At 47.9% G+C, this 11981-nt stretch overlaps 4 protein-coding genes across 4 annotated transcripts; 2 read left to right on the top strand and 2 right to left on the bottom strand.

The window, feature by feature from the left end:
• Positions 1-936: 936 nt before the first annotated feature.
• On the top strand, positions 937-7785 carry CCR75_005989 (uncharacterized protein; the record flags this gene model as incomplete). Its single annotated transcript, XM_067964063.1, has 1 exon — positions 937-7785. The coding sequence occupies one exon, from the start codon at positions 937-939 to the stop codon at positions 7783-7785; it is 6849 nt and encodes a 2282-aa protein (XP_067820931.1).
• A 156-nt stretch (positions 7786-7941) lies between these two features.
• Positions 7942-8361, top strand: CCR75_005988 (uncharacterized protein; the record flags this gene model as incomplete). The annotated part of the gene is made up of 1 exon (XM_067964062.1): positions 7942-8361. The coding sequence occupies one exon, from the start codon at positions 7942-7944 to the stop codon at positions 8359-8361; it is 420 nt and encodes a 139-aa protein (XP_067820932.1).
• Positions 8362-8401: 40 nt separating this feature from the next.
• On the bottom strand, positions 8402-8848 carry CCR75_005987 (uncharacterized protein; the record flags this gene model as incomplete). Its single annotated transcript, XM_067964061.1, has 1 exon — positions 8402-8848. The coding sequence occupies one exon, from the start codon at positions 8846-8848 to the stop codon at positions 8402-8404; it is 447 nt and encodes a 148-aa protein (XP_067820929.1).
• A 466-nt stretch (positions 8849-9314) lies between these two features.
• On the bottom strand, positions 9315-11480 carry CCR75_005986 (uncharacterized protein; the record flags this gene model as incomplete). Its single annotated transcript, XM_067964060.1, has 1 exon — positions 9315-11480. One exon carries the CDS (start codon positions 11478-11480, stop codon positions 9315-9317), a length of 2166 nt encoding a protein of 721 aa, XP_067820930.1.
• Positions 11481-11981: the final 501 nt, after the last annotated feature.

Consider the following 11981-nt stretch of genomic DNA (forward strand, 5'->3'; position numbering starts at 1 on the left):
AGGGATATTGCACCCTTGATGACTCGGCCTTAGGCCAACAATGTTTTCAGCATTCAGTGAATCGTTATTACAACGAGTGTCACTCTACGGAGTACGTGCCGTTCCACTTTTTTCTTCTGAGTCGGGCTCAGAATTAATGTAAAAACATTGGAGTTTATGAAGTCGGACATTTCAATGCCTAAAACACTGACAAACTCAGTCAATGGTCCGCGCCAGTAGCGCTTTTCTCGCCAAGCAAAGGTGGGTTTATGACTGTCCAAAACTTTGCTAGGAATATTGCGCGTGACGCGTAAGGTGTTAGACCTCCAATCGATTCATGGGTCATGGTGTTCAAGCCAGGCCATACCAATGATGAGATCATATCTCGATTCCAAATCAAGGACGAGACAGCGTTCCATACTGTCAAAGTCCAGAAATCTTATACCTAAGTTCAATGGACTCTCGGAGGCGCTCTTCCGCACTAAGTAGCGTGAATTTATAATCAGTGTGAGCTTTGCTTTCGCAAGCTTATATTTATCGCAGCGCAAGCCTTAGGAGCTTTAGAGTCAAAAGGGGAACAGAGCTTGATCGATGCCCTAATTACCTTAATATAGAATTCGGCCATCAGTTTCTATCTGGTGCCTGACACGCGTATTATCCATAAATTAAAATGATTTTAATGCCATAGAATTCGGCCATCAATAGAAAAAGACAGAAAAGAATTAAATTTGCAAAGAACAGCGGTTGATATATATTGTCGCGCACTGCAAGATTGAACTCGAAGAAATCTCATTCTGCTCTTTAATCGTCAAATTACCATTCTGCTTAGAATTTGTAAGAAGAAGTTTGACAAACTCGAACTGCTCTTGTATCGCAAAACCTTTAGAACGGTTAATCTATGTATCCTCCACCCATCTTTGGATCCGTTGTCCGCATTTCGCCTCCCTGCTTCTCCTAATGGCCGAAGAAGTAGCCCGCTCGCGGCAGTATGCGTACCAGCAGAACTCAAACCTGGTGCTGCAGGCAGACAGTGAGTCTAGGAGACGTCCCGATGAGCCGACCGGTGAGGTGGAGTCACTGGCCGGAAAGATTAACTATCGCATGGGCGACCGCGCGCAGAAAGCGAAACCACAAAGCAGCCGCAAGCGCCGCGGTACCGAAATTAACAGCGAACACAAGTCGCAGAAGAAGAAGCGGCACGCGGACGCTGATGAGGGCGGTGACGGCTTGATCTTTACGGCCACGGGCGGCTTGGTTGCTGCGAGAAGCAACATTTTAAAAGAAAGTTCGTCTTTCGAGTCGGCTGCATATCGACCAAAGAATTCCGCGAGTCAGGAGGCTTACGAGCAAATTTTGAATGTTGTGGCCCAGCACATAGGCGCCCAACCGGGGGAGATCTTGGCTGGCGCGGCGGAAGAAGTGCTTTCGATTGTCAAGAATGATACGTACAGGGACAATGAGAAGCTTATGGAAGTTCAAAAGCTGCTGAAAACACTTCCATCACACGCATTTAGTCACTTGGTGGCAGCTAGCAAGCGAATTACCGACTTTACACCCGAGTCAAGCGAGAAAAAGACTGGTGACGACGAACGTGAAGGCGAAACCGAAATGGAAGGTGAAGAACAAGTGGACAAAGAAATGGGAGTTGCGGTAGTATTTGATGACGACGAGGATGACGACGAGTCGGATTTAGATGAAATACGCGAAGAGGAAGACGATGAGGACGGAACAGCGGCTGGTCGCGAAGCCATGAAGTTAAAAGCAGGGCACGATAGTGAGGACGATCAAGACGTAAAGTATCAACTTGATGTCCATGCAATCGATGCATTTTGGCTTCAGCGAGAGCTGTCGAAGTTTTATAAAGACGCTGAAGTGAGTGCGAAGCTCTCGGATGAAGTGCTGAGCATTTTAAAAGAAGCGGACCTTAGTTCGTGTGAAAATCGATTGGTGCTGCTATTGGATTACGACAAGTTTGAATTTATCAAGTTGATACTGGAGAATCGAGCCAAGGTGTTGTATTGTACGAAGCTGAAACAAGCACAAAATGATGATGAGCGACGGAAGATTGAAGACGAGATCGTGCAGGATGAGACGCTGCTAAATGGGGAAGGCAAAGCTATTTTAGACCAATTGCAGTCGACAGCGTCGGCGGATTCGTGGATGCAGGATCGGATTGGAGCCATGGAAACCACGTCTCGTGCGGAGGCGAACAAACTTCGACGATTGCAACAAAAGCCTAGTGGTCACCGTGTTAGTGAAAATGCAACAAATGATGGGAACGAGGAGGGCACGGATGCCGGGATAGAAGCTGAAGACGGTGTCACGAAGACAAAGCCGCAACGGTATGTCGATGTCGAGTCTCTAGCGTTCCAAGAAGGTGGACACTTGATGAGCAATCGGGAGTGTCGGTTGCCTGAAGGCACGTGGCGAGCTCAGAAGAAAGGGTACGAAGAAGTTCACATTCCTGCTGTTCGAACGAAGATGGCGGTGAGTGAAGCGAAGGCGCGAATCAAGATTTCGACGCTTCCGAAATGGGCGCAGAGTGCGTTCGCCGGTATGGAATCATTGAATCGTGTGCAGTCGAAAATGTATCCTGCGGCATTTGAAACGAGTGAGAACCTGCTGCTGTGTGCTCCTACAGGAGCAGGGAAGACAAACGTCGCCATGCTTACGATTCTACATGAAGTGATGAAAGCTCGCGATCCAGAAACGGGTGATATTGATTTGAATTCGTTCAAGATCGTGTATGTGGCGCCCATGAAAGCCCTTGTGCAAGAGGTAGTGCTTAATTTATCTGCCAGACTGTCCAGCGCTTACAATATTCAAGTGAGAGAGCTCTCTGGTGATCAGAATTTGTCGAGAGAACAGCTGTTGGATACTCAAATTATTGTCACGACTCCTGAGAAGTGGGATATTATCACTAGAAAGTCTGGGGACGATCGAGCGTACACTCAACTCGTACGCCTGGTAATTATTGATGAAATCCACTTGCTGCACGATACTCGAGGCCCTGTGCTTGAAGCTCTGGTTGCCCGCACGATCCGAAATGTGGAAGTCACGCAACAGATGGTGCGTCTCGTGGGTCTGTCGGCTACGCTACCAAATTACGAGGATGTTGCGGCATTTCTTCGAGTCGACCCTGCTCGAGGCCTGTTTTACTTTGACGCGAGCTATCGCCCGGTGCCGTTGCAACAACAGTATATTGGCATTATGGAGAAAAAAGCAGTTAAGCGATTTGCATTGATGAATGCGATATGTTACGAAAAAGTGGTCGAACAAGCCGAGCTCGACAACCAGGTGCTTATTTTTGTGCATTCACGAAAAGAAACTGCGTCGACAGCTCAAGCACTGCGGGACTTGTTTGTGGAGAATGACACCCTCGCTCGCTTAATTAAACCGAACTCCGCCTCGAGCGAAGTTCTTTTGCAAGAAGCGGAAAAGATCATGCGCAATGATGACTTAAAGGACCTTCTTCCGTATGGCTTTGGAATCCATCACGCCGGCATGAAGCGACAAGACCGTACACTCGTTGAAAATGCGTTCGCTGACGGACATTTAAAGGTGCTAGTCAGTACGTCAACTCTGGCATGGGGTGTTAATCTACCAGCGCACACAGTCATTATCAAGGGCACGCAGATTTATAATGCTGAAAAAGGAAATTGGTGCGAGCTGAGCCCGCTTGACATCTTACAGATGTTAGGCCGTGCCGGTCGTGTGCAATTTGATACGCAGGGAGAAGGTATCATTATTACGCAGCACTCGCAGCTGACGTATTATTTGTCGCTGATGAACCAGCAGCTCCCGGTTGAATCTCAACTCATGAGTAAGCTTGCAGACAATTTAAATGCTGAAATTGTGGTCGGTAGCGTGCAGAATGTGTTGCAAGCAGCCACATGGCTAGGCTACACGTATCTATTTATCCGCATGCTACGTAATCCAACGCTTTACGGCATCTCCATCGCTGCCCGTAAGGCTGATCCGACGCTGCTGCAGTACCGCACCGATCTTATTCACTCTGCTGCGATGTTGCTCGCAAAACACAATTTAATTAAGTACGAGCGGCGCTCAGGAGTCTTTCAAGTGACTGCGTTAGGTCGTGTGGCCAGCCATTACTATATTGCTCACGACTCAATTAGAACTTATAATGAGTATCTCAAGCCGCGTATGTCTGATATTGAGATATTAAGACTCTTTTCGCTCTCGAACGAATTCAAGTACGTGATAGTGAGGTCTGAAGAAAAGCTAGAGCTTGTGAAGCTATTGGAACGTGTGCCTGTGCCTGTCAAGGAGTCTTTGGTGTCAACTGCTCTCGGTGGTGTTGTCGCTGGGAGTGGTTCAGCCAAGGTGAATGTCCTCTTGCAAGCGTACATTTCGCGACTAAAGCTAGATGGGTTTGCACTGTTGGCTGATATGGCTCACATTCATCAATCAGCTGCACGTATTTTCCGCGCCCTCTTCGAAATTTGCTTGACAAGGAGCTGGGCTTCGCTTGCGGAAAGAATGCTCAGCTTCTGCAAAATGGTCGACAAGCGTATGTGGCTCTCGCATTCACCTCTTCGTCAATTCGCTCCCGGAATCTCGGAGACAATTTTAAAGCGAATCGAAAAGAAGGACATTTCATGGGAAAAGTACAATGACTTAGAACCTGCTGATCTGGGCCAGCTCATTAATAATCCGCAGTATGGCAAGCAGCTGTACAAGATGATTCATCAATTTCCAAAACTGGAGCTATCAGCTCATGTGCAGCCAATAACTCGCTCAATGCTCAAGGTAGACTTGGTCGTGACACCTGATTTTGAGTTTACACGGGATGTTCACGGTAACGCGGAGGGATTTTGGGTCTTTGTTGAAGATGTGGATGGCGAAACGATTCTCCACCATGAATGGCTACTCATCAAGCGCCGCTTCGCCTCGCGTGAAACGTATTTGAGCTTCACAATGCCACTGCTTGAGCCCCTAGCGCCGCTGTATTATATCAAGCTTATATCGGATAAATGGATTCACTGTGAAAGCTCGTTGCCAGTGTCATTTTCTAAGCTCATTCTGCCGCAGAAAAATGCTCCCTCGACTGAGTTATTGGACCTTCGGCCACTTTATGTAGATAACATTCTGTTGAAGCTCGTAGGTGGCAAGAAAAAGATTGCAGAAGCTGTGCTTCGATCACTTTCGGCTCCTCGTAACGTCTCAAATCCATGGTGCTTCAAACGCTTTAATCCAATCCAAACACAAGTACTACCACGCTTGCTCGAGTCCGATTGCAACCTTTTTATCGCATCGCCTCCAGGAAGTGGCAAAGGCGTATGTGCAGAGCTCGCTATTATGAAGACCCTGCATTCCCTGGGCCAACCTAATCCAGCGAGCGACGAGTTTGGGGATCACTTGATTGTGTATATAAATCCCAAAGAGTCGAGTTGCCACCATACGTTCAATGACTGGAATGCTAAATTTGGCGAAGAAAGCTTTTGGCGACAACACGTTGTGGAGCTCACGGGTGATTCCACTGCAGATTTGCGTTTGCTCGCAAGCGCAAACATCTTGCTTGCGACTCCTACGCAGTGGGACGTGCTGTCTCGACGGTGGAAGCAGAGGAAACGTATCCAGCACATTTGTCTTTTGCTTTTAGACGAAGCTCACTTTGTTGGTGGCGGTGACTATGGCCCTACGATTGAAGTTGTGATGTCGAGGATGCGTTTCATAGCTGCTGGTATGGAGAAGAAGACGCGAGAGGCCGGAGAGCAGAGTGAGCGTATGCGGATCTTGGCAATGAGCAATTCGATAGCAAACGCCCGCGACGTCGGCGAGTGGCTCGGCGCGAGCGCATCGGATGGGATCTTTAATTTTCACCCTAACGTCCGACCTCAGCCATTGGAAATTCGCGTTCAGGGCTTTGAGATTAATGACTTTTCTTCTCGCATGCTGGCGATGGCAAAGCCGTTGTACAATACGATCGCGAATCACGCAGCAAAGAAACCCGTCATTGTTTTTGTGCCTTCAGCCAAGCAAGCTCAGCTCAGCGCGATTGATTTAATCACTTTTGCCTTAGCGGAAAATGACCCACGCAAATTTGTATCATCATCTGGTGACGATTTAGTGGAATTGCCCCTGGAAGATACGGCACTGCTTCATACGATGGAGAATGGCGTTGGATATTGCACCGATACAATGTCCTTGCGCAACCGCGAGTATGTACTAAAGCGCTTTGCAATTGGCAAAATTCAAGTACTGATTGTTCCTCAGTCTATGGCTTGGGATCTTCAGAGTTCACAGGCCAGTGCTTTTATGGTGGTGATAATGGGCACGCAATTCTACGATGGTCGAGAGCACCGTTATGTGGACTATCAGCTGGCAGATGTGTTAAAGATGACAAAATATGCCAGCCACGCTGCCTCGGGAGCTGTCAAATGCGTCCTTTACTGCCATGCTTCGAAAAAGAAGTTTTACACTCAATTTTTATACGACCCACTTCCGGTGGAATCACAACTTGCTCACTTTTTGAGCGATCACATCAATGCTGAGATTGTGACGAAAGTTATCGAAAGCAAGCAAGATGCCGTGGATTATCTCACGTGGACCTTTATGTATCGACGCTTCATGAAGAATCCGAATTACTACAATTTGCAGGGCGCGACGAACGTGCATTTGTCTGATCACCTTTCGGAATTGGTCGAGGCAAGTGTCAATGCGCTAGTGGAGTCACGTTGTATCCAAGTCGTGGAGGAGGAGGAGGATGAAGGGAGGGAGGGTGAAGAGGGTCTTGCGCCGCAAAATTTAGGCATGATTGCCGCGTACTATTACATTAAATACACGACGGTCGAACTGTTTGCGTGCAGTTTGAAGGCTGACTCTAAAGTGCGTGCGCTTCTGACAATTCTGTCCTCCGCTACCGAGTTTAGCGATTTGCCAAGTCGATATGGGGAAGACAAGAAGCTCGAAAGTTTCGCAAAACAGCTTAAATTTCCAGTAGCTGCTGGAGGAGATTATGAACAAGCTCATGTGAAGACTAATGTATTGTTGCAGATGCACTTTAGCAAGCAACACGACCGTCTAAGTCTAGCACTGCGCCAGGATCTTGACTTTATACTGAAGCATGCCGTTCGTCTAGTACACGCCATGGTAGATGTTATTAGCTCCAATGGCTGGTTAAAGCCTGCATTGGCAGCGATGGACCTTACTCAGATGGTAGTGCAGGCACAGTGGAGCAGTGAGTCGCCACTGCTGCAAATTCCTTTTTTTACCCAAGAAATGCTTCAAAAATTGAGTGACATGGATCTCGAACAGGAAGTCGAGACACCCATAGACATCTTAAGCATGGATGACAAAGCCCGCTTTGAATTGTTGCCTTTGGACGCGGAGAAAATGTCGACTGTTGCCAAGTTTTGCAATGCTTTTCCGGATGTTACAGTGCAGACGACAGTGCAGCATGATGGGAAGAATTTGACCCAAGGATCGACTGTTAGTGTGACGGTGCAGTTAGAGCGTGAAGGGGTTGATGAAGAGGATACTGAGGACGCAGCGAAGGAATTGGGTCTCGTGAATGCTTGCTACTATCCTGTGGCGAAAGCCGAGAACTGGTGGGTGGTATTAGGCGACTCAAAAAAGAATACGCTCCTTAGCATCAAACGAGTGCCGTTTGCAAGTGCTCAAGCCAATGTGGCGCTTCAATTTGCAGCCCCCGAGGAAGTTGATGAGCATATCTTCCAGCTTTATGTGATCTGCGATGGCTATGCTGGCTGTGACTTGGAGAATGAGGTGAAGATAACGGTCGTCCAAAGTGAAGACACAGATCAAGACGAGGACGAAAATTAAGTAGGTAGACCTTGAAGACATTGATGTTGTATTAGGTATCAAAACTTAAAATGTGTTACGTAAAAAGGTACTTCAAAAATATAAAATTATGAACTCACACTGCTGCCAGACTCAATATCGATTGTCAACGTACTTTTCCTTGCAAATTTTATTGCGATGGTTGTGAGGCTAGCACTCCAGCTGATTTCGTGGCTCGCGCTACAGTCGCTGAGGCTTGCGCTGTATTTAGCGCCAGCAGCTGCAGCACTTACCGCGGTAGTTGGTATCGTGCTGGTTTCATCTATGATGGCTCAGGCGCTCGAATACGGCGTGCTAACAGCAGTGTACCGATCCAAGTGGCACAAAAACTCGCAGTACGACGATTTAAGAAGCTACTTTTACCGTGCATACTGGTTAGCAACATTGCTCTATGCACTGAGCTCATCGTTCTGGATTCACTATACCGAGAGAGCAGACTTTCGCCAAGCGTTTGGGTTTATTTTCTTTGCGCTGTGGTGGGCGCTGCAACTTGTACTGGTTTTAGCTCTTACCCCGTTTGGCAAAATACTGCCACGGATGAAGGCAGCGATTAAGTAATGATGCAAGACGGAAAACATTCTTGATTTGACCTGCATATTTACTTATTTTCATCCTTTTCCGCTGCTACACTGGTTTGATGTATTACAAGCGCTGCTGATGGTGCCATGCGTTCTTCTACCTGCTTGACCTTGGCCATCGCCAGTGCATTCTTCTGTGTCTCCATCTGCTCAGAAGTCCTTCTTGCTCTCTCAGCCTGCTCCTCCTGATGCTGCTCCTGGAGCTCCTTAAATTGATCATACATGATATTGTCAGCAATAATCTTTTGCGCTATCGTTGGCTGTAGCATCCGGATGACCGAAGACGGGAATCCCGCAGCCAGTAGCTTTTGCCGCGTACTGTGCGTGATCATGAAGGCGACAGAGGCCACTCGTGGGCGATTGCTTCGGCCAAACCACACATCGTCTAGCCATTTTGTGGCGTCATACTGCCACTTATTGAGGTAAAAGCGGCCCAACAGGTGCACACGCTGCAAGATTTTACTCATGATAAGTGGTGTTTGAATGATGTAATTTATAAAAGTCTTCCTTAAATTTTATCTTTGCACCAATGAGTAACAAATTTGTTACTCATTGGTTTAAGAAGATGAATTCAGGCCGAGAGTAAGGCGGCGAAAATTTAGAAACTTAATTGTGGGGTGCCGTTCACCGAAGTGGGGTGCCGTGAGCATTGGTTATGTAACAACGAAGCTAACTGAAATTCTCGACGCGACAACCTTTGTTAAGTCAACCCTTACTAGTCGTCAGCTACACTTGTGATAAGATAATTCTATGAGCAAATGAAGATTGACTGCTGAGGAGATGCTATCTACGCTCAACAGTGCGAGAGCTGCTTTATTTAAGAAGTAACTGTGGATCGCAGCATTTTTTAGACTAATTATTGCGTATAAAATATTGCAGGTAGCACTGCCATGGCTGGCATCGCAACCTATGAGCAGATTTTTTTTTTCTCATTCAATGCGTCCGCAATCCTGCCACGCTTGGCACGCTTGGTGCGTGGCCACAAGCCGCACAAAACGAGTCGTTTTTTGTATTCAAAAGAGTGCATTGAGGGCATGCCCACGGCTGAAAACGACAGAACGTGAGCTGAACAGGATTTGGCGACATCAACAACATTTCGAGCATTTGCACGTATGTTTCTGTGTCTAGCAAATGCCCATTAATGCCCACCAGTACGTCCCCTTTGCGGATGACTCCACTAGCTTCAGCGGGCAACTTGGCCCCAAGCCCATTGACCTCAAAGCCTGACACAACAAAGCTTTTCCCTGTAAACCGAGAGGATACAAACGTGTCCGTCTTTGCAGCCTCTTCCAAGAGCAATCCAATGCCACCATCAGACGCATTGAGACACACATCAAACATCATTAACGGAGTTTCCGGTATCGCCAAAGTCCTTTCACCAATCGATGCTACCGAATCGAATCGATAATCACTTTTAAAATTCCTTCTCTCAGGGCTTTCGTCTTCAAAAATTCTGTTTGGATTCACGTCTGTGTTTCGATCTTCCGAATACTTGACCAAGTAGTCACGTTGACAGACACTAGAGCGCATGGACTCGGACGTGGCTATGGGAAGCGCCACTCGTTCTTTTATCGAATCAAGTGCTTCGCTCTTGCCTTGAGACAATATTCCATTGAGTCTCGACAGGGTCTCTTGGGCATTTTGATGTGCCACTTGAAAATGAACCTCCTGGTCGCCCCACTGTCTTCCTTTTTGTGTCAATTCCTGCGTTGCTTTGAATACACGCTGCGATATCGCACTCGTATCCACTGTCGGCAATGGCTCTAGTTGAGTCCTACTTGGCACTTTCTTTTCAAGTAGAATCTCCTCGACGCCACACTCGAGTTCATGCGGCACTACCAACGGCTTTGATAAAATGCTTGTTAACGCGCTTGGGTCCTCCATTCCTTTACATTCGTGCACAGCAGCAGCCCACCACGTGTGAATTTCGGTCGCAATTTCCTCGAGCATGGCAAGTTGAATGCTCTTGCGTTCGTAAAAAAGCAGTGTCGGCTGGTACGCGCCTCGCTCGATCCTCGACCGCACGTCTGCCCACGTTCCGACGAGTTTCACCCGCGTATCATCAAACAAAAACCAGCGTTCGCGCTCGACCCCGTCGTCAATACTTCGACTCGCAAAGAAGCCAACGTAGTGGCATCCATAGTAGCACACGAGGCCTCGAAACGCGTATACCGACGTCTCTTTCGACGACAAATCGAGTCGAAAAATTCGACCAAGATCCAATGCTTGTTGTGACGCGTGATTGAGCGATCGCTGGGCGGCTAAGAGCTCCATCCAGTCGTAAAGATCTTGTGTTTCCATTCGCGTACTTGACCAGATGAGACTGATCGCAAAGACCATTGGCAACGTCAGGATCCATCGACTTTTCATACAAGGTGTCATGGCGTCACACGCGTCGCAGGTTCCCGCGACATTGGAAGATTGGGCTTCGACGCGAAGCACGTCTTCGAGCGTTGTTTCAAGGCTTGTGCGGGCACTTGTGAGCAATTCGTACGCGTAGACGCGATATAGAAATTTGGTGTGCATCACGGGCTCGGCCGTGTGGCCACAAGAGGCGCAGATTGTGAGCTCCATCAAGTTCATCTGGAACAGGCGATGCGCGACACACTGCGGCTCACACACGATCGCGTCGTGACGCAAAGAGACCGACATGTCTTCAGTCTTGCGGAGAGGTTGATGTGCTGTTTGTGGTACACGTGTGTGCCGCAGAAGCAGCATATGATTCAATGTATCGGAATGGAGCGCGTCGAGAATTGTCTCGAGCGTCTCCGTGGCGTCATTCATCGCACCTAGGGCGAATGTCTCGCCTAGCGCAATGCGCACGCGCGTGACGTCGAGAACGGGCTGCTCGGCGAACTGATACAGGACGAATAGCTGCTCGAGTTCGCACAAAAGACAGAGCGTTGCGGTCTCGGATGCGTGACGAGCAGCGCTGGGATTCTTGTTGTGATGCACGGCGTGGTCGCCCATTGAAACAAGCACGCGACAGCTGCGGATGTGCCACAGGCTCTGGATGATGACATTGAGAAAGCAATTGTTCGCGCCCACGTCGTTCCGCAGGCCCTTGCGTGCACTTTGTGGCAAGGACGCGTCTGACATTCGGGTTTACAATAAGTATTGCAATGCGTCGTCATGATGTGATATTCTTTGTAATGCGACGAACGTGGCGAGAGAATTGTAAGAAGGATCGGGTCGTACGAAGAGATCTTTGGGTTTAATAGTTATGCCAAAGCTAGCGGGGTTTTCCCATAAAAGAATCCACGCTATCTGAAGAACAGAAGAGGCCTTGAACTTTCATTCACTCCTCCCTCTGAGAACGTATCCCTCGAAAACAGATAACCTCCGCTAAATATTAAGACTTGACGTCCACCGACGACAAAACTTGATTATTGCCATCGGGACCTCTATAATGTTATTTATAATAAAAATGATGGTCTTGACAAAATTTGAGCGCACTACGTTATTGGAGCAGCGAATCTTCTTGTTAAATAAGGTGGACGCGTTTATTTAAACTTGCAAGTGGAGTGAATGACGAACGAGCGCGAGCATTTGAGCAAGATGTTCGTCTATTTAATAAAAGCTCTACTTTGTGATTGCTCG

Source organism: Bremia lactucae, assembly GCF_004359215.1.
Source record: "Bremia lactucae strain SF5 chromosome Unknown BlacSF5_NotPlaced_42_SHOA01000006.1_337800bp, whole genome shotgun sequence".
NCBI lineage: Eukaryota > Oomycota > Peronosporomycetes > Peronosporales > Peronosporaceae > Bremia > Bremia lactucae.